The sequence below is a fragment of the Nicotiana sylvestris genome, chromosome 4, assembly GCF_000393655.2.
Source record: "Nicotiana sylvestris chromosome 4, ASM39365v2, whole genome shotgun sequence".
Taxonomy (NCBI): Eukaryota; Viridiplantae; Streptophyta; class Magnoliopsida; order Solanales; family Solanaceae; genus Nicotiana; species Nicotiana sylvestris.
The window spans coordinates 65,899,868-65,921,424 of NC_091060.1; the positions used below are offsets into that span (position 1 = coordinate 65,899,868).

General features: G+C 39.7%; 2 protein-coding genes, 1 non-coding gene and 1 pseudogene across 3 annotated transcripts; 2 read left to right on the forward strand and 2 right to left on the reverse strand.

The window, feature by feature from the left end:
• Positions 1–5,147: 5,147 nt before the first annotated feature.
• On the reverse strand, positions 5,148–5,254 carry LOC138890939 (small nucleolar RNA R71). Its single transcript, XR_011407302.1, has one exon. It is a non-coding gene; the product is annotated as a small nucleolar RNA R71 (small nucleolar RNA).
• Positions 5,255–6,216: 962 nt separating this feature from the next.
• On the forward strand, positions 6,217–7,420 carry LOC138889635 (uncharacterized). Its single transcript, XM_070172969.1, has 3 exons — positions 6,217–6,656; positions 6,762–7,286; positions 7,372–7,420. The coding sequence occupies exons 1-3, from the start codon at positions 6,217–6,219 to the stop codon at positions 7,418–7,420; spliced, it is 1,014 nt and encodes a 337-aa protein (XP_070029070.1).
• A 545-nt stretch (positions 7,421–7,965) lies between these two features.
• LOC138889636 (uncharacterized) lies at positions 7,966–11,212 on the forward strand. Its single transcript, XM_070172970.1, has 5 exons — positions 7,966–8,240; positions 8,349–8,443; positions 9,354–9,501; positions 9,702–10,127; positions 11,209–11,212. Exons 1-5 carry the CDS (start codon positions 7,966–7,968, stop codon positions 11,210–11,212), a joined length of 948 nt encoding a protein of 315 aa, XP_070029071.1.
• Positions 11,213–16,343: 5,131 nt separating this feature from the next.
• Positions 16,344–20,581, reverse strand: LOC104244007 (benzaldehyde dehydrogenase, mitochondrial-like; annotated as a pseudogene).
• Between the last annotated feature and the right edge of the window lie 976 nt (positions 20,582–21,557).

A 21,557-nucleotide genomic window follows, 5' to 3' on the forward strand; every position in this document is an offset into this window, starting at 1 on the left:
CAGTATGAAATCATTTACATAGTAGTTAGTCAACAGTAGTAAATCAGTAGTTAATCAACAGTAGTAAATCAGTAAACAAGCAGTTAGTCAAAGTAGTTAACTTCACCTTCACTCTTATATCCTCAAGCATCTTCACTATTGGCTTATGTCTAGCTTCAAGAATCCAAGAGTTGAAGGACTCTGTAAAGTTGTTGTCCATTATTGGGTTCTTACATTGGGTATCAAAGTAAGCTCTACACCAGGTTACTGGAGGATAATTCAGCAAGTCCCTAACAGCATCCTCAGAAACTTCACCTAACTGTTTCAACATGTCCTTAAATTCCTCCTCATATGTGCTCCAAGAACACCACCACATTAACTTTTTCATCTCATCAGTATTCCATTTTTTGCTCCAATTTGCTTCAATATGCCTTGCACAATATCTGTGATATGATTGTGGACATACATTCCTCACAACATCTAACACACCCTACACATGAAGAAACACTACATCAACAAAGAATGTGCTAAATGTAAAAATCTACTGAATGTAAAAATCTGCATATGGTAACATACCTTCGGCATGTCTGACATGAATGTGTACCCTTCACCATCTTTCAAGTCCAAAGAAGCCTTCAAGTTCTCCATGAACCATTGCCAGGTTATCTTTGTTTCCTTATCCACTACAGCCCAAGCTAGTGGATACACATGCTTGCAATAATCTTGAGCAACAGCAACTAACAACATCCCTTTGCATTTGCCTTTTAAAAATGTTCCATCTAGACCTATAAAAGGTCTCAAACCTACTTTGAATCCACTCTTGAGGGCCTGGAAACAGACATACATCCTCAAAAATCTTCTCTTACCTTCCTCCATTGCATCCTTGGATATCTGTATCACCACATCAGTACCAAGGCTTGTTTCTCTCAACTTTTGAGCATATGCCTCCAATTTGTTGTACTCTTCCAAGTAAGAACCCTCCAATTTCTTTAAAACCATTCTCTTTACCCTTTTTAACTTTGAGTCACTCACATTCAAACTAAATCTATCCTCTAAATTAACCTCCATCTCTTTAATCTTAAACTTAGGATTATTTTGAATATTTCTCTTAAAATAATATGCTAAAGCAGCAGGAGTAGCTCTTATGTTCTCAAAGACTTCACCACAGTCATGTTCATCCCTCCAAGTTTTTATCTTTACCCATTGATCTTTGCCATCCTTAGAAATAAGACATTTAAAAGGACAACCAATCTGACACTTGTATCTAAGTCTTCTCTTATCACTCTTATCTACCTTCTCTTATTAGACACAACATAATAACCAATAACCTCCTTAGCTTCAGCAAGATCTTTGAAAATCATACCCTTTTTCCAATGTTTTATACCTATCAAGGTTGTCAGTTACCTCACACTTCTTCTGCCTCTCAAATAAACCTAAGGCATCACTATCATAATCATTATCAACACTTTCAATACTGTATCATCTTCACCACTATCACATTCAGAAGCTACAACAACAGGTACACTATCTATTATTGCTGTAAATTAGGTAAATACAGGAACATTTACAGTATCATCCAACAGGCCAACACCAAATAATTGTACATTAGTGAAAACATCATTAATTAGGGCTTGAATCTTCCTAATCCCTTCATCCCCATATAACAAAAAATACCTCCCAGAAGGGTCAAGAAATATCAGCTGTTGTATCTCAACATATCCTATCACTTCAGTGTATTCTTTACACAAATCAATATAAGAGAGATGGTATACTTCATAACCACTAAATATGTGCACATCTCTCTTAGTATAAGACAATGTAGGTTCCAATACCCACTCACCCCCCATAATTAAAATATAAGTTCACTTTATCCACAATACTTCGGATAAAATCACATGCAACAACAATAAAAAAGGCCAAAATGGGACCACATCAGTTGTATAATACAAAGCGACAATAAAAATATAAAGATATGAAACCCCACCATCAATTAAATATATAAATCGACAAAAACTATAGCTTTAATATGTAGGACCAATACAATAAGGACCACCAAAAACAAAAGTAACATAAAAAATTCTAGAAAGGTACAAAAAATAGCTTAGAAAAGATAAAAACATCACATGCAGCAGACATAAACCTATCAGTTCCCAAATATTCCCCAACTCTTAATAACTTTAAGCTGTAAATACTTACTTTAATCAGATAATAATGCAAGATATCGCTGGAAATCAAAGGTCTTCCTATTTTGAGCGCACCAAATCGGACCAGACAATGAACCCTAACGAAGCCCTAAAATTGCCATTGATAGATTAGATAGAAGAAATGAGAGAAATGGTAAAAAGTAAGTATTTTGTCGGTGAGTTTAGGGTTAAAAGACTGACCCATAGGTAAAAGAAATGGGTCGGATCGGTTTAATAGGTAAAAAATACCCGAAGATAATGTTAGCCCCACTGATCCACGTGGACAAATGAAATAAGGCCAGATCAGTTAATGAGATGCAAATATGGAATTCCGTTAGTCGCGAGGGTAAATTTGAAATTAGAAATAACGTCCATTATATTTTCAGATGAATAGATGGACGGGGGGGGGAGGGGGAGCTTTTATAAACCATTTACCATACGATAGGGATATTTTTGGCCATTTTCCGTTTAAACTAAAGCTTATAACTATATCTATTGTGGCAATTTCTTGTTTTTAGATAGGAAAGAGTATAATAGAGAGCTCTATCCCAATCTTCCACATAGTGTTTAGGTTGGGTACAAAACCCAACACTCTCAGTCTCACAAGGCCACACATCCTAATTGCAGTAGGCTTTTTTCACTTTTAACCCCACGTTAAAAACAATTTATACTCGATAATCGAAAAAGTAAATAAAATTTATATAATTTTGTATATAACATACAGAATGTATATATATATACAAAAAAATATAAAAAATAATATATTTTTTCGACTATTATTTTTAGAGGAGTTATACAGTATTGTACGGATTTAAGTCATCAATACAATTCAACCTGTTATAGGTTATTTTCAACCTGTTATAAGTTATTTATTATTTGAATTTATTTGTAATTATCTTTTAAATGACCTATTAATCTAAATATTTTTTATATCGTTATTACACAGAACTTAAACTTTTTAATCACTTAAGAAAAAGTATGCGGACATGTTTGAAAATATATTGATAATAGGTGAACTGGACTATAATTAGGCCCTAAAGAATCACCTTCTTGTATAGTTTTTATGGTAAAAAGTGATAACAAAATGCTCTGATTAGTGCTTTTCATGCTTTGCAGACTATATACAATAAAAGAAGTCTATGGAGTACTTTTGGGATCAATTACGGAGAAAAAGAGGCCAATCTTGCAATATCCGCTAAGTGCACCACGCGAAGGCCGCAAAACCAGAACTGGAGATGGACTGCCGCGGTCCCGGCGTAACCGCGGTCGGACCGCGGCAGAAGGCTGTTGCGGATTCTGAGAGTCTAGTTGGCCGCGGTCTTGGCGTAACCGCGGTAGGACCGCGATAGGAAGCGGAAAATTGAGGGATTGAAGTGCAAAACACGAGATTTTTAGCCCAAAACCCTATATTAAATAATTGAACTCGCCCAAGGGGGGCATGTAATGTTTTAGAAAGTACTTTGGCAAGAGAAACAAGTGTGAGAGATCACCCAAAACATCATATTTTCTTATTCTCTTTATTTTTCTTGCAATTTTGATCATGAATATTTTCATAGTTTATTTACCCATTGTCATGAGTAGCTAAATCCTTTGTCTAGGGTTTTGATGGAACCTATTGAAGGATGAACTTCTTGATTATGTTAATATAGTTTGCCAGTTTAATCTCTATTTGTTCAACTACGTGTTTGTTGTAGTTAATTGACAGGATCCTCAATTAGCTGTGCCTATTTAGTATGCATAACTCGGAAGAGAGTGCATATTTAGGTAATTGTTGAACAACATCACTCCCAAAGTATAAAAGGGATCTATAACTGCGAGTTTAAAGGCGGGATTAGGGATAACGAAGTCTTGGGTGTAATCTAAAGTGAACTGTAATAAACAAAGCTAGCTAGCGTATCTCGGGAGAGTGCGTCTAGTAAACTATCGTGATTACTCGGGAGAGATTCACGGTAAAAAGATTGTTCATGGTTGATAGAGAGGTGTTGGTAAATCTATATGAAACATAAACAGAAGGGATTTCATCAATAGGGGAAATCACTACCTTAGAACCTTCTCATTATTGTTCACAACTTACGCATATTAGTTTACAACTGTTTATTGGCTTTCAATCTTAGTTATTAAATATACCATCAACTATTATTCACAACGTTTGGGGAAGTTGATTCTAAAGAATTTAGTAAGTCCAACGAATGTAATTGATAGGTTAATTCTCTGTGGATTCGACTCTGGGCATAAATACTCAGGTTATATTTGTAACGTCCGCATTGTCCTTTTATAAGGCATAGTTGGGCGTGATCAAATTTTTGCGTCGTTGCCGGGGAATTAACGGTGTTATCAATTACAATTGAAAGAAGTACAAAAATTCTTATTGTAGTCATTTTTTCTATATACCCAATTTTTACATTGAAATTTTAACGTTTATTGACTTGGTTGCACAGGTGCATACCTAGAAACTCATCGAGATCTGGTGAAGTATTTGAAGCATTATCAGATCCCGAGAAAGTTTTCAAGGCCTTGAATCGGGCTAATCGAAAAAACAAACAACAACCAACAACTGCACAATTCGAAACAGTCATGGGGGATCACGAGGAAAACCCAGCGGTACCAATAGTGCCAGAGGCTGCTCTCTATGACTGGGCACAACCCACAGCTGAATATCTGTCCACAACCATTGTAGTTCCGCAGATACAGGCTGAGTCATTCCAAATTACGAATAACATGTTGCACTTGTTGCTAAACAAGGGACTATTTTCGGGGTCGCAAGTCGAAGATCCTCAGCAACACTTGAAGAACTTCCTCTCTATCTGCAAAACCCAAAGGCAGCCCAACGTAACTCCTGAAGCAATCAAGCTGTTATTGTTTCCATTCTCAGTGACAGGAGCTGCCCAGACTTGGCTAAACTCACTTCCCATAAATTCTATAACAACTTGGGATGAGTTAGTCAGGAAATTCCATAACAAGTTCTACCCACCCAATAAGACTGCTCAACAAATTGATGAAATTTTGAGTTTTAAACAAAGACCAATGGAGACACTGCATGAAACATGGGAGCGCTTTAAAGGGATGCTGGTTATATGCCCGCACCATGGTATTCCAGATCTGATGTTGGGGTAGCGGTTTTACATGGGATTGTCAGATAGCGTGAAGAACATTGTTGATGCTTCAGCTGGTAGAGCATTTTTAAGCAAAACATAGAGAGAAGGCCAGAGTCTACTTGACAAGATGGCACAAAATTCGGGATGGACAACCAGGAATGCACCTATCACTCCAGTGGTTCATTCAATACCCTTAGATCCATCCAACTCTATGGCTGAAAAATATGGCCACCTTATTGACACAGATAAGTATACTCACCAAAAAGGTGGAAGAGTCAGGGCAGAAGCAGCAGGTACACATCGTAGATACTACCAATGGGGGCTTGTGAGCATCTTGCATTAGTCAGCCAATCGGTAACCAATGGAATGCAGAACATGATCATCACCACTACCCTGAAGACATGAATTATGTGTCTAATTATGGAGGCCAGAGACAGGGTGGTCAGAATTGGGGCCAGCAAAATCAGCAATACAGGCCAGTCCATCCACAGTTCAACAATGGAAACATGGGAGGTATGAGACCCCCTAACAATATGGCACCTTATCCAAGGCCACAAGGATATAATAATCAGAATCAGCAGCAGGGGTATCACCCTCCTCAGCAGCAGCATGGTGGAAGGCAGGAAGATGGGTTTGCTAGACTTGAGGCAATGATGCAGCAAGTTATTGGGTCTAATGCAAAGATTAATGAGAGAGTGGATGCACATGATGTAGCAATCAAGAATATTGAAGTGCAGGTGGGCCAAATTTCTATGTCTCTGAACAATCGTCCTCATGGGACACTACCTGCAGACACCCAGATAAATCCAAAAGATCAAGGCCCAAAGCAGCTGATGGTTGTAAGTCTACGTAATGGCAGAGATCTGGATGTAGAGCAAGAGAGGGCTTGAGAAACTAGAGAAGCTGAGACACTTATACCAGTGCCCATTGAGCTGGATGAGTCAACAAAATTGAAGGAGATGTCAGTCCAACCTGCCCAGGAAGATAATAGCATTCAGAATGCGTCCGAGAAAGAAGCTGAGACAGTCCAGGAACCAGTAGTTGATGTAGCAGCCGATAAGGATCAATCCCAGTTGATTGGGAAGAAGAGACCTCCTGCACCTTTCCCTCAGAGGTTGGCTAAGTACCAAAAGGAGGAGCAATACAAGAAGTTCTTCGAAATGCTGAAACAAATCCAGGTAAACATACCATTGATTGAAGCTTTGAAGGAGATGTCTGGGTATGCAAAAATGATGAAGGACTTGATATCCCGAAAGTTTGATTTCCAAGACTTGGCCACAGTTACTCGTACTCAGACATATAGTGCAGTGGTAACTAGACCAATTGCAGAAAAGTTGTCTGACCTAGGGAGCTTTACAATTCCATGCACTATTGGTAATTTTGCTTTTGCTAAAGCAATGTGTGATCTAGGGGCCAGCATCAATCTTATGCCCCTGGCGATTTATAAGAGGCTGGGCATTGGAAGAGCTAGACCCACCTCTATGTTGTTGCAGCTGGCTGACAGGACAGTGAAACGACCCTCTGGTATACTGGATGATGTGCTAGTTCAGGTAGGGAAATTTGTGTTCCCTGCAGATTTTGTGATCTTAGACTGCAGAGTGGATGAAGAGATTCCCATAATTTTGGGAAGACCATTCTTGGCCACAGGGAGAGCTCTCATTGATTGTGAAACAGGGGAGCTCAAGATAAGATTGAACGATGAGGAGATAACATTCAATGTGCAGAAATCTATGAGGCGACCAAGTGAATTCGCCAATTGTTCTCTTATTGATGTCGTGGATGTAATCGTGGAGACTGATGATGAGGTGCTAACCATTGAGGACCCCCTTGCTGCATGTTTAATGAATTTGGATGAGGTGAATGGAGAGGAACTGGCGGAATGGGTGTTGGCATTAGAGGGTAGAGGGTTCTGGGATAGAACTCTAGAATTTGAGCCCTTGCACTTGGAAAATCGAGAGACTCCTCCAGCCAAGCCATCTATCGAAGAACCACCAAAGCTGGAGTTAAAGCCATTGCCCAACCATCTCAGGTATGAATTCCTTGGACCTAACTCCACATTACCTGTTATTATCTCATCTAGTTTGTTAGATGTGTCGGCACAACAACTCTTGCAGGTACTTAAAAAGTGCAAGACTGCCATTGGGTGGACCATGGCAGACATAAAAGGGATCAGCCCCGCCTATTGTATGCACAAAATTCTACTAGAAGAAGGACACAAACCTTCCAGGGAACACCAAAGAAGGCTGAACCGTAACATGAAGGAAGTGGTGAAGAAGGAAGTAATAAAGTGGTTAGATGCGGGAATTATCTTCCCAATCTCTGACAGCAGCTGGGTTAGCCCAGTTCAATGTGTACCTAAAAAGGGTGGCATGACGGTAGTTAAGAATGATAACAATGAATTGATCTCTACAAAAACAATCACGGGCTGGAGAATTTGCATGGATTATAGAAAGCTAAATCTAGCCACCCGGAAAGACCACTTCCCACTTCCCTTCATTGATCAGATGTTAGACAGACTGGCAGGGAGGTCACACTTCTGTTTTCTGGGCGGGTACTCAGGATACAACCAGATTTCCATTGCGCCGGAGGATAGAGAGAAGACCTCTTTCACTTGCCCTTATGGCATTTATGCCTTTCGGAGGATGCCCTTTGGCCTATGCAACGCACCCGCCACATTCCAACGGTGCATGATGGGTATATTCACTGACATGGTAGAGGACATAATGGAGGTGTTCATGGATGACTTCTCAGTGGTGGGGAATTCATTTGATGAGTGCCTGATAAATCTGATGCGTGTGCTGAAACGGTGTATCGAGATTAACTTGGTTCTGAACTGGGAGAAGTGCCACTTCATGGTACAAGAAGGCATAGTCTTGGGGCACCGAGTGTCAAGCAAAGGAATTGAGGTGGATTGTGCTAAAGTGGATGTAATAGCAAAGCTACCTCCTCCAACTTCAGTCAAAGAAATCAGAAGCTTCCTTGGGCATGCCGGTTTCTCCCGGAGATTCATAAAAGACTTCTCAAAAATTGCCAACCCTCTCTGTAAGTTGTTAGAAAAAGATCACCCTTTCTTGTTTTCTGATGATTGCAGGGTAGCATTTGAGGAGCTAAAAAAGAGACTGGTCACAGCACCTATCATTGTTGCCCCCAACTGGGAGCAACCATTCGAACTCATGTGTGATGCCAGTGACTACGCAGTGGGGGCAGTGCTGGGATAGTGGAAGGACAAGCTGATGCATCCAATCTACTATGCAAGTAGAACGCTGAGTGGAGCCCAGCTGAACTATACGGTGACCGAGAAGGAGATGTTGGCTGTGGTGTTTGCTTTCGACAAGTTCAGATCATATCTGATTGGTTCTAAGGTAATTGTATACACTGATCATGCAGCTCTCAGGTACTTGATTAAGAAGAAGGAGTCTAAGCTGCGCCTGATTCGTTGGGTGTTGCTGCTGCAAGAATTCGACCTTGAAATTCGTGACCGTAAGGGCACAGAGAACCAAGTCGCTGATCATCTATCACGACTTGAGGGAGCTGAAAATGCAGTAGAGGTTGAAGATATTCTGGAAACCTTTCCATACGAGCAACTGCTCGCTACTAATCTTGAGAAAGCACCATGTATGCAGATTTTGCAAATTACTTGGCATGCGGTATAGTTCCCTATGACCTTTCATCTGTACAAAAGAAAAAGTTTTATCATGACTGCCGCATGTATTATTGGGATGAGCCTTACCTGTTTAGAATTTGTGTTGACAATATGATCCGGAGGTGTGTCCCCGAGATAGAACAATCTTTTGTTTTGCAGGCTTGTCACGCATCGGCTTATGGAGGACATTTTGGAGGGGTCAGGACAGCTGCGAAAGTGCTTGAGGCCGGATTTATTTGGCCAACAGTGTTTAAAGATGTGCACCAATGGGTGAAGGGATGCAATGAATGTCAGTGGACCGGGAACATTCCCGTCGCCATGAGATGCCCATGAACCCAATTCAAGAGGTGGAAGTGTTTGATGTCTGGGGGATTGACTTCATGGGTCCCTTCGTCAGCTCCTATGGCAATAAGTACATACTTGTTGCTGTGGATTACGTGTCCAAATGGGTAGAAGCTGCAGCGTTGCCCACTAATGATGCAAGATTGGTGGTGGGGTTTTTGAAGAAGAACATATTCACCAGATTTAGGACACCAAGCGCGATTATCAGTGACGGAGACACTCACTTCTGTAATAGAGCTTTTGAGAAGTTGCTTGCAAAGTATGATGTACGCCATAAGGTGGCTACCCCTTTATCACCCGCAAACTAGTAGGCAGGTTGAAGTATCCAACAGAGAGATAAAGAGTGTGCTAACCAAGACTGTGAACGCCACAAGAACTGATTGGGCGAAAAAGTTAGATGATGCACTCTGGGCCTATAGAACTGCTTTTAAAACACTGATTGGTATGTCACCATATAAGCTGGTGTTCGGGAAGGCCTACCATTTTGCCAGTGGAACTTGAACATAGAGCGTGGTGGGCACTGAAACAGCTGAATCTAGACATCGAGGCTGCAGGCACAAGGAGGATCACAGAATTGCATGAGCTCGACGAGTTCAGACATCTTGCTTTTGAGAGCACAAGGTTGTACAAGGAAAGAATGAAGAGGTTGCATGACAAGAACATTGTGGAGCGAAATTTCAATCCTGGAGATATGGTGTTGCTTTATAACTCACGATTAAGGCTATTTCCGGGTAAACTCAGGTCACAATGGTCTGGACCATTTAGAGTGGTCGAGGTTTTCCCTTCAGGTGTTGTCGAGATTGCCACAGAGAAAGACTCTCGTACATTTAGAGTCAATGGGCAGAGATTGAAACTATATGTGGGCATGAGCGAACCAAAGGAAGTGTCTGAGCTACACCTGACTGAACCACAGAGGTCGAGCGATCCTTAAATGCGCTCATCTGCGTCGTGCCACGATGTTAAATCAGGCGCTGCGTGGGAGGCAACCCACGAATGTGTTGTAAGTGTAATGCATAACTTCATAAAAAATAAAAATAAAAAGTAGCAAGAACACGCCCAGACCGCGGTCCCAGCATAACCGCGGTCGGACCGCGGTCAAGGACCTCCTCTAAAAGAAGTTTACCGCGGTCCCAGCGTAACCGCGGTATGACCGCGGCCAAATACCCCCTCTGAAAGAGGTCTATCGCGGTCCCAACGTAACCGCGGTAGGACCGCGGCATACCAGCGCGGGCCAGGTAAGTGCAGAATTTTTTTTTCCTTTTCCCCCCCTTTTTAATAAACCTAACCCCCCACTATTCCCCCATCCCCTTCTTTCTTCTCTTCTCTCTTTCACACTCTCTTATCCCTCAAACCCCCATTGTTGCCCCTCCTTTCTTCTCTATCTCTCTTCTCTCCACCACCTATCCCTTCTATTCATCCTCAAGGTAAGCTTCTCTATTCTTTTCTCTTTCTTTTACATAACTTAGTGTAGTGTTTTAGTGTAAATATTTTTTTCTTTATTTCTTTTCTTTCCTTTTCTCCATTATTTGCTTCTTTTGGCCATGATTGATGTTTAAATGGTTGAGTTTTCATTGTGCTTAACTTGGGGGCAATTTTTAGAAGGTTTGGAGGCCTAAACAAATTTTTTAGGGTGAAGCTTGGTGGAGGGGTCTAAATGGCCGAAAATTGGGGGTGTGTTGTAAAATTTTAGAGCACTTTGTGCCCTTCTTAGTTTGTGGTGGTGGTAGCATTTGACATGATTCACTTGTGGGAGATTGTGTGGGGTATTATATGGAGGAATTGTAGAATTAATAGTGGTGTGAGGGCAATAGTGGAGGTTGTCAACTTTGGGCACCTTACTAATTGGGTATACTAGCATTATTTGACAAAAGGAAATTGTTTGGTGTCATCGGGTGGCGAAGTCTGAGTACCCATCCGACTGGCACATGTTAGGATGCATCTGATTGTTACCCTGAATTGTCTGCAGGTAATATGGCCCGAAAAAGGCGAAAGAGCTCGGCAAGCACTTCTGAATGCCAATATATGATGCCACCAGATTCCAGTCACAGGAGGCAGAGGACGCGTTTCATGCTAAGGCCACCAAAAGCTTTATCCCTGAGATTCCTGTTGACAGGGCTGCCCTCCGTATGGAAAAAGAAGACATGTATAAGGAAATCAGACGGAGGGAGATAGAGTTCTTGTTTGATGAACCTGAGACGGCAAACCCGATGATAGTCCGGGAGTTCTACGCGAACTGCCCGGAAAATTTGCGCCGGTCTGTGATTGTGCGGGACGGGGTGGTAGATGCCTCAATTCTGAAGATTCGCCAGGTCTTGCAGCTGACCCAGTTCACTGGTGACATTGATCATTACCACGACACCCAAGGGGTCACTTGGGACACTATGATTGAGACAATCTGCGCTGGGGGTCGACCAATCTGGCTACAGGAAAACATTACCCTTCACTCCAAGTCGTTCACACATGAGGCTAAGTGCTGGTTCACCATTATTTGCAGCCGGTTATTGCCCATGGGCAACACGACAGATGTGAACCACCTACGGGCTCTATTGGTGTGGTGCTTCGTCACCAAGAAAGACTTTGATGTGGCGAGAATTATTGGAGATGAAATGATCCTTCGGTCACCTCTGCTATCTAAGGGGTTTTACTTCCCCTTACTTGTGACGAGGTTGTGTCTGCTGGATGGTGACCCCACCAATCCTACAGATGGAGCTTTGCCCACAAAAGCGGCATTCAGAGCTTTAAAGATCACAGTGGGCAGAGATGCACCCACAACCATTGAGCTTGATGATGAGGATGATGCCCCAGCACCCATGGAACCATCCAAAAGATCCTATGATGGAGCCGGATCCTCTCAGCAACCCCATACTAGGGCAGGGTTCTCTAGATCACAGTCCAGCCGACCTATGTTGCATTCTTTGGAGGAAGAGGTGGCAGATCTTCGCTCATCGGTGGATGGCCTGCATGTGCGTATGGATGCCATGTCTCAACGGCATGCCAGGTCTGAGAGCTGGATGATAGCTTGGTTCCGTGCTTTGGGCAGGGCTTGTCATGTGGATCCCAGCACCGTCTCTGACTCCGAGTGACGCTCAGGGAAGTCTTCTTACCCTTCTGCACTTTATTTGTGTTATGACATGGGGACATGCCATATTCTTTTTGTGTGGGGTGGGAGACTTGCTTTAGTGGTGTATTGTTAGTGTACATATACATTGGTTGTAAAATAAATAAATGTAGGAGACTCTTCCTGAGGACGGACCACTTGGACAGTACTCTTGAGGGAAGTAGTCCATTCAGATTTTTTTTTCTTTTTTTTTTCTTTTTAGGTAGTGTAGTAATTCCTCCTTGATTTTTCTTTTGACCACGGTTCTTTTCCAAGGGCTTTTCTTGAACCGGGTTAGGTAGATTTTTCTTTAATATTTTAGGACCCTTAGGACTCTATTGGACCAAGATGGGTGAAGGCAAGAATGCAACCCGTAATGTACACACCTGCAAATAACGAAAATGAACTTGATGGTGCGACGTCTAGGCTCGTTTGTAGACTCGTAATTTTATGCCTTAATTCTGCACACCTTGTATTTCTTGAATGCTCACGTGAGTGTGTTGACAAACTAATTCGGAATGAGTTACATGCCAAGTGTGTGTGAGATAATACTTGTATTTTGTGCTTGTATGCGATACCTAGAACTTGCCCTGTGTGTTTGCAAAGCGAAATAGAAGTTGTTTGGCCTTAGAGATGATTGAGGCAGTTCCTTGTGTAGCCTGTATAATTATGAATCCACCTGTGTATATTGCCATAGTTAACCCCTTCGAGCATGAAGCCTGTTCTTTGATAACCTTACAATAACCTATATCCATGTGTTTGAATAGTTTGACTGTTTGAACCTGTACCTCCTAGAAGCACTTGAATCGTTAAAGAGCATATAAAAGTCAAAGTGTGGGGTAGTAATGGAGTGGGAAAAGGAAAATCAGGAAAATACTTGAATGGTGCAATGGATATGAAAAAAAGAGGCCAGTTGCACCTAAAGAAAAGTGGGGGTAGCCTATGAAACAAGTGTGGAAGAATGATTGGGTTGAACAGGGAAATTAGAATAAAGGGAACGATTGTATTAAAAGTGCTTAGGGAGGTTAGTCACTATATCTAAATATATCCTACCCGTCCCTTAGCCTACATTATGACCAAATAAAGACCTCTTGATCTTGGACTGAACAACTCGATTAGTAGAGTATTACACTAAGGGCAAGCTTATGGCGTATCTGTGTGGCATGTGAATGTTCTTTGCTGAGAGTGAGTGGATTCGTTCTATCTATAGTTCCTTGTTGCTTGATTTTATGTGTGTGGAACTTCTCTCAGAAATGTGATGTGAGGGCATGTGACTCAGGAAGAAAAAGCAAGTTTTCACCTCTGTTTAGAGTAACTAGAGTAAGCACGAGTGTGGCATGGCATTAGAGTCTTCATCTGAGGTGTGGCTGTTGCACTGCTTAGGTTGTTCTTTCATAATGGCGGGTGTGACATAAACTGGGTAATGCATCGAACGATTAGGCCTAGAAGTGTGGTTCAACTTACTCGAGGACGAGCAAAGATTTAAGTGTGGGGTGTTGATAATAGGTGAATTGGACTATAATTAGGCCCTAAAGAACCACCTTCTTGTATAGTTTTTATGGTAAAAAGTGATAACAAAATGCTCTGATTAGTGATTTTCATGCTTTGCAGGCTATATACAATAAAAAAAGTCTATGGAGTACTTTTGGGATCAATTACGGAGAAAAAGAGGCCAATCTTACAATATCCGCTAAGTGCACCACGCGAAGGCCGCAAAACCAGAACTGGAGATGGACTGCCGCGGTCCCGGCATAACCGCGGTCGGACCGCGGCAGAAGGCTGTTGCGGATTCTGAGAGGCTAGTTGGCCTCGGTCCTGGCGTAACCGCGGTAGGACCGCGATAGGAAGCGGAAAATTGAGGGATTGAAGTGCAAAACACGGGATTTTTAGCCCAAAACCCTATATTAAGCAATTGAACTCGCCCAAGGGAGGCATGTAATGTTTTAGAAAGTACTTTGGCAAGAGAAACAAGTGTGAGAGATCACCCAAAATATCATATTTTCTTCTTCTCTTTATTTTTCTTGCAATTTTGATCATGAATATTTTCATAGTTTATTTACCCATTGTCATGAGTAGCTAAATCCTTTGTCTAGGGTTTTGATAGAACCTTTTGAAGGATGAACTTCTTGATTATGTTAATATAGTTTGTCAGTTTAATCTCTATTTGTTCAAATACGTGTTTGTTGTAGTTAATTGACAGGATCCTCAATTAGTTGTGCCTATTTAGTATGCATAACTCGGGAGAGAGTGCATATTTAGGTAATTGTTGAACAACATCACTCCCAAAGTTTAAGAGGATCTATAACTGCGGGTTTAAAGGCGGGATTAGGGATAACGAAGTCTTGGGTGCAATCTAAAGTGAACTGTAATAAACAAAGCCAGCTAGCGTATCTCGGGAGAGTGCGTCTAGTAAACTATCGTGATTACTCGGGAGAGATTCACGGTAAAAAGAGTGTTCATGGTTGATAGAGAGGTGTTGGTAAATCTATATGAAACATAAACAGAAGGGATTCCATCAATAGGGGAAATCACTACCTTAGAACCTTCTCATTATTGTTAACAACTTAAGCATATTAGTTTACAACTGTTTATTGACTTTCAATCTTAGTTATTAAATATATCATCAACTGTTATTCACAACGTTTGGGGAAGTTGATTCTAAAGAATTTAATAAGTCCAACGAAAGTAATCGATAGGTTAATTCTCTGTGGATTCGACTTTGGGCATAAATACTCAGGTTATATTTGCAACGTCCGCATTGTCCTTTTATAAGGCATAGTTGGGCATACAAAAGTATGCGGACATGTTTGAAAATATATCTTTTTTGTTAAGTTCACACCTATCCGATATTACAAAATTCATATTGAATAGGTTCAATGAGGAACTTATACTCTGAGCTTGTCAACAGTCGGACACTCAGGAGCACACAGCATGAAATGTTAACTGAAGCTTTGATGAAGCTTTGTGTTGAACACATACAACACCTCACACAAAAAGAAATTTGGTACGTACCTACATGTTCTCTTCCTCAACACAAACACAACACTGGATGATTTTTCCCTAGACTATAAAACTGCGCGCACACACACATAAAAGACATTAGTGATGAAAATGGTAAGACATCCCAATTGCAGTATTTTGACTGAACAATTAGGACTCACAAAGCATCAAATTTAAGCTGAACTTTTGGTATTGAACACACACACCCTTACACACAAAGGAAATTTTGCACGTAACTAGAAGTTTCTCTTCCTCCACACACACAGACACACACAAAATACATTAATACTGAAAATGGTAAAATGAGAATTGATTACTTAGGTCTATATAAAGCCTTTAGTCCCTTGATGGAAGAGACACAACAAACAAACAAACTCTGTTATCATCAAAAATACTGAAAGAACATGAAGAGAGTGAAAAAGAGATGGCAGACAAGGGAAATGAAGAGATGGCAGAGAGCAGCAGCAACGGGATATTCCCGTTCACGCCAAAAAAAGGAAGTATAGTTCCTAAAGAGAAGAAGCATGTTTCTACCATGATGGGTGAGAAGATTGGACAGTCTATTGTTTCCCTTATCAAGAACACTAAAAAGAAGTGATAACCATGATTGATACTGATGAGATATCGACGTCTCCAATACATTTTTTTACTACTATATATAGTTTGATTATCAGTTGTCGGTTCAATTCTGTATTCTAGAATCATTCCTTATAAGGTCTAGAATCAGTCAAGTTTTGTTATTGTTTTGCTTTACTGTTTTCGCTATGCTTCGCATGGAATGTATCCGCTTTAGATTGTTACTTGTAATTGAATAAATTACTTTTTCCCCTGTACCTTAACTTCCGCAAACTATTATCAGATTATCAGGTCTATTAGGCTTTAAAACAAGTCTTGCTAAAGTTGTTGTGCTAAGGAATGATTTCTACTACATCGCTTAGCTGCATTGAACTTCTTTAAATCCAATAAGAAGGGTAACATTAAGAAATGATGTTTCAACAACTGAATAAAATATAACTTGCTATCAATTGCACATCAATTGCAGTTTGCTCATCACCCTCAACATGATAGACTATTCAAAGAGAATCAAAAGTTACGTCATAAAAAACAATATGACAGAATAAATATGACGATTAATCATAAATAGAGGGGAGACTTATATCCAAGCCGGATTCTTCAATGGGGTTACGACAGCCTTTACTTGCAAGTACTGCTTGAGACTGTATTCTCCCTTTTCTCTTCCTTGCACACTCATCTTATAGCCACCAAAAGGAATTGCAGCATCAAAGATATCAAAGCAATTAATCCATACGGTTCCAACTCTCAATCCTCGCATCAATGTGTTTGCAGTGTCAATGTTTTTCGTAAACACTCCAGCAGCTAGACCATAATGGGTGGCATTAGATCTCCTTATAACTTCATCTAGATCCCTGTAACCAAAATACTACTAAAGGAGTATGATAAAAATGATGATTGTACAGGGAAAGAATATCGTATTAGATTGTCTTATACGTACTTGAATTTTAAGATGGACTGCACTGGACCAAAGATCTCATCCTTTGCTATCTGCATATCGTCCTGAACGTTGGAGAAAACTTTGGGCTTAATATAGTAGCCCTGTGTACCAAGTCTATCGCCTCCAGTTTCAAGGGTAGCTCCACTTTCAACACCAGATCCGATATACTTCAGGATCTTTTCAAACTGTTCTGTATCAATCTGGTGTTTCATAAAAATCTTTTGTTTAGCATTTTCTCAAAGTGAAGAAAAGAAAAAGGCAAGGAATGCCATCCCTCCAAGTTTGTTAAGAACAAAAACATGCATGCTATTAGGTCTTGCAAACAACAAAAGCAACCTGTCTGAACACAATGATGCAAATGTTTGGTCAGGAAAGGCATAAAAGTCATGAATACCTGAGGACCTTGTTCATTTCCTGATTTAAATGGATCACCAACTGTGCGTTTCAATGCACGTGCCTTGGACTTTGCAACAAACTCATCGTAAATACTCTCATGAACATATGTCCGAGATCCAGCACAGCAGCATTGTCCCTTCAGAATCGACGAAATTAGAGTCCATTATGTCATTTCGAACCTGACCAATTACATCCTATGCGCAAGTACAGACAGGAAATACCTGATTAAAGAAGAGAGCGAAGTGAGCTTGCTCAACAGCCTGATCAATATCAGCATCCTCACACACAATGAAAGGGGATTTCCCTCCAAGTTCCAAAGTGACAGATTTAAGATTGCTGTTAGCAGCCAATGACAGTATAGTTTTCCCTGTATCTGTCGATCCAGTAAAAGCAAGCTGCAGCGTAAAACAAAATTAATTCAGTTGCCAATCTGTAGGCGCACACAGATATGGATGGAAATGGTTAAGTAGAGGATTAAGCATCCATAATCCTCTACTTTCATGGAGAAGATGGCCACATAACTAGTACAGTAGGGACTAATTTTGGAGACTTTCACCTTGTCCACGTCCATATGACTACAAAGAGCAGCACCAGCTGTTACCATAACCAAAAATGACATTCAAAACACCTTCAGGCAAGCCAGCCTGTTCCAGATACGTCAGAATATGAGAAATATCCAATAACATAGACAGATTATAGCAACAAAAATTCAAAAATGAAATGGTAATTCAGCTATCCTTCAAAGAGTAAGTATCAGTCAGCTAGGACTTGGCAATAGAGTTAATACAACATTATAGGTGCTGCAACACCATCTGAATCAGATGTATTTATTGTCACAAAGTTTAAGAAACATGCGATAAATTTTACTTAGATATGATGAAAATAACAACAGTACCAGAAAGCAATATAAGAAGAAACAATTGGTGCTACCTCCTGTAATAGCTTTGATACGTAGAGAGCAGATAAAGGGGTCTGCTCTGCTGTCTTTAGAACAACAGTGTTACCACAAGCTAAAGCAGGTCCAATCTTCCAAGCAAACATGAGAAGAGGAAAGTTCCATGGGATGCTCTGACCAACAACCCCAATTGGCTCATGCAAAGTCTGAACATGCTATGGTCTATCAGCAGGAATAGTCATACCATGAATTTTATCTGCCCAACCTGAAAATCCGGTTGAAGAATCATAGATGAAAGCAGTGATGAAGTACAAATAAATATTCACCATTCACAGGTCTCTTGACCTACCAGCATAATAACGGAGTAGACGAACAATCAACGGTATTTCAATGTTAGCAGCCTGTTCATATGGCTTCCCATTGTCCCAAGTCTCAAGTGTTGCAATTTCATCATTATGTTTTTCAATCAAATCAGCAATGCGCAGCAATATCTTTGATCTTTCCTGCAATTATGAACCAAGGAGAATTACGTGTGATCTTGAAGCAGAAGCATAAGTTCACTATACTGAGACGAGAAGTGGATACATAAGCACTCATTTTAGGCCATGGTCCTTCATCAAAAGCTTTACGAGCTGCAGTTACTGCTCGGTTAATATCTTCAGCATCACCCTCGGCAACATGTGCAATCACCTCCCCTGTCCTAGGGTCAAGTGTCGGAAAAGTTTTACCTACATTGCAGAAAGCTCAAGGAATTAGCTCCATTGTGCATTTTCCAGAAAGTCATTTTCGGAAAAAAAATAAAAAATAAACAAACATGTTCAATGAAAGTCATTTTCTATTTGGTTATCCGAATTACATCAAAGGGGGGAAAATGACTTCAGGAAGTCATTTTTGCTTACAACTATCTTAACCTTCAACTTAATATTACTTGCTCCATCTATCACTTAGACATTATTAATCTTTATTACTAGAAAATTTAATCAAACGCTCTCTAATTAGCTAATATCATTATTATCTTTTATATATATCAATTTTATTTTATTTTTCAATCATCAACCAAATACCAAAAATAATTTTCCAAAAATATTATTTTCTATGAAAATGACTTCGTTCACATAAAAAACACTCAAATGGTCAAAATTTTAGTATATGGGGAAAAGAGAAACGATTTCACGGATTAACGAAAATTACCTGATGCAGAATCAACAAATTGTCCATTGATAAAAAGTTTAGTATATTCTACACTGACAGAAGGCTTGATCGGGTCCTCAATGGCAGCTCCTGTGCTGTATTGATAAGCTGCAGCGGCCACACGGGAGTTTCTTCCTGAAAGAAACAATATACAGAATAATTCACCAAAAATTGTTAACATCTGACAGCCTCCAATTCTGACCAAACAGAGAGAAATACAAATCTACTATACATTGCAGATACAAGAAATAAAAAGCATATCACGACTGAAAAAAATACACGACTTCAGCTTGAATCATTGCATACTTAGAGCAAAACATATATACGGCGAGAGTTGTACCCACCCCCACTCGCTTACTCTAAATCTTAGTTCCACCTTTGTTGATGTGATAGAGTATCGGACAAAGTTGTAAAACCACATTTTGCATTGTTAATTTATATAGCATCACATACTTGTTAAAATCTGTAAGAAAATTCAACAAGTATTAGTACTTCATAGAAAACTCACAGATCTTAAACTCCTCTTCATCATGTCCGATCCAGCCTTTGAGTAGTTTAAATATAAGATGGACAATAAACTTTCACAGATGTAATTGGTCAAAATAGAAAAAGATTATACCTCTGAATATTCTTTCTAGTTACTGATCAGAAAACAGATAAAGGAAAAAACGGGAAATGGAAGCCCGAATTACCAAAGAAACCAATAAGAAATGCAACTCCAAAAACAAGCTAATGACATGAGGATTGTTCGAAACTATGTAAGGAGATCAAGTCCACATCCCACAACTAGTGTGGGCCAACTTAACAATGTCCGCATAACCAGGTCTGCCAACTCCAGCGCGGACAACATATATAATATGGTGACACAATATCGGATAAATCAAAATCTGTTGGCTCTATATCATGATAAGAAATAGACCTTGAGGCTAACTCTACCGAAAATGTTAGCTCATGAGTTGAGGATTGCCTAAAATTATATAAGAAGATCAAGTCCACATCCCGCAACCATGTGCAACAAGTTTAACAGAAACAATCATTATAAAGGAAAAAACTTGCTGTCAGCAACTTTCACACATATACATTCAAGAATTGTAAAAGAGACACATACCAAGAGATCGGAAAGCAAAAGAGGATGGAGAAGTGAAAGAGCGAGGGACAAGAGATGTAATCATTCGAGCTGCCATGGCCACTAAAGCGAATGACAATCACAACTATAACAAAATATAGAGGAACGTACACTATACTGAAGTCTGAAGACATGATTGTTGCTGATATAAGGTTATACAAGGTAGTTGGTGAAAAGTCAACCAACAAATAATTAATAGAAATTGGAAAAATCAGAAAGTGGATGAAAAAAAGAAAACAAAAAGTACTCTCTTTCCCTCCGGTCCATAATAAGTGATTATTTGGCCTTTTTATTTTGGTTCAAAATAATTGTCATTTTTACATAATCAAGGATGAATTACCTTTAGTTTTACAAATTTGCCCTTATTTACATATCACAATATGTCAAGTTAACAATATGCAAATTTTAATTAAGATAATTTAGTCAAAATACTTATTTCTTTCTGGGAGTTAGTATTAATAGATAAGATTTACTCGCCCTTAACCAGAAATAAAGAAATCCCTAGTACTTAAGAAGTACTCCTCCTTTAATGAGCAAGACACTATTACACAATCATTATATTTTAATATGTCAGTTACCACTTCTACTAGGTAACCAATTAATGCTTAAAATGAGATTTGCTTGTAAATACCTTATAACTGATTTATATCCTATAAATATTATTTATATCATGCATAGAACTTAAATTCTTAATTATTGTTTGACTCGATATATACAAGTAGTGAACTTTTTAGGAAACTGAATACACAAACAGAAAAAGTATAAGGAATGTTATATGTATTTACCCATAAACGGTACAGTTAAATTTGTAACATGGTTTATATACAAGTGAATCGGTTTTGATCCTAAAGTACGAAATAAATAATAACATAAACAAGAATACAAAATAAAATTGAGGGAAACACAAGCCTCGGTATGAATTTAGCCTCTCCGGTGGCAAAAGCGAGAACAATATTCAAGAACAAAGGCTGAGAACAATATTATCAAACGAGAGCAGAGTATAGCTTTTTTGTGTACAAAATGTTTCGTCTCTACAATATTGGATGTTAATCCTCCTATTTATAGCTCTATTCAGGGAGACAAGATCCCCAAATCAA

Coding starts and splice junctions, on each gene's coding strand:
- LOC138889635 (XM_070172969.1), top strand. CDS start 6,217: ATGTCAGTCCAACCTGCCCAGGAAGATAATAGCATTCAGAATGCGTCC. Junction 6,657..6,761: donor TTTGCTTTTGCTAAAGCAAT/GTGTGATCTAGG, acceptor GCTGGCTGACAG/GACAGTGAAACGACCCTCTG. Junction 7,287..7,371: donor CCATTGCCCAACCATCTCAG/GTATGAATTCCT, acceptor CAACTCTTGCAG/GTACTTAAAAAGTGCAAGAC.
- LOC138889636 (XM_070172970.1), top strand. CDS start 7,966: ATGGTAGAGGACATAATGGAGGTGTTCATGGATGACTTCTCAGTGGTG. Junction 8,241..8,348: donor GAAATCAGAAGCTTCCTTGG/GCATGCCGGTTT, acceptor TGATGATTGCAG/GGTAGCATTTGAGGAGCTAA. Junction 8,444..9,353: donor CGAACTCATGTGTGATGCCA/GTGACTACGCAG, acceptor CCAAATGGGTAG/AAGCTGCAGCGTTGCCCACT.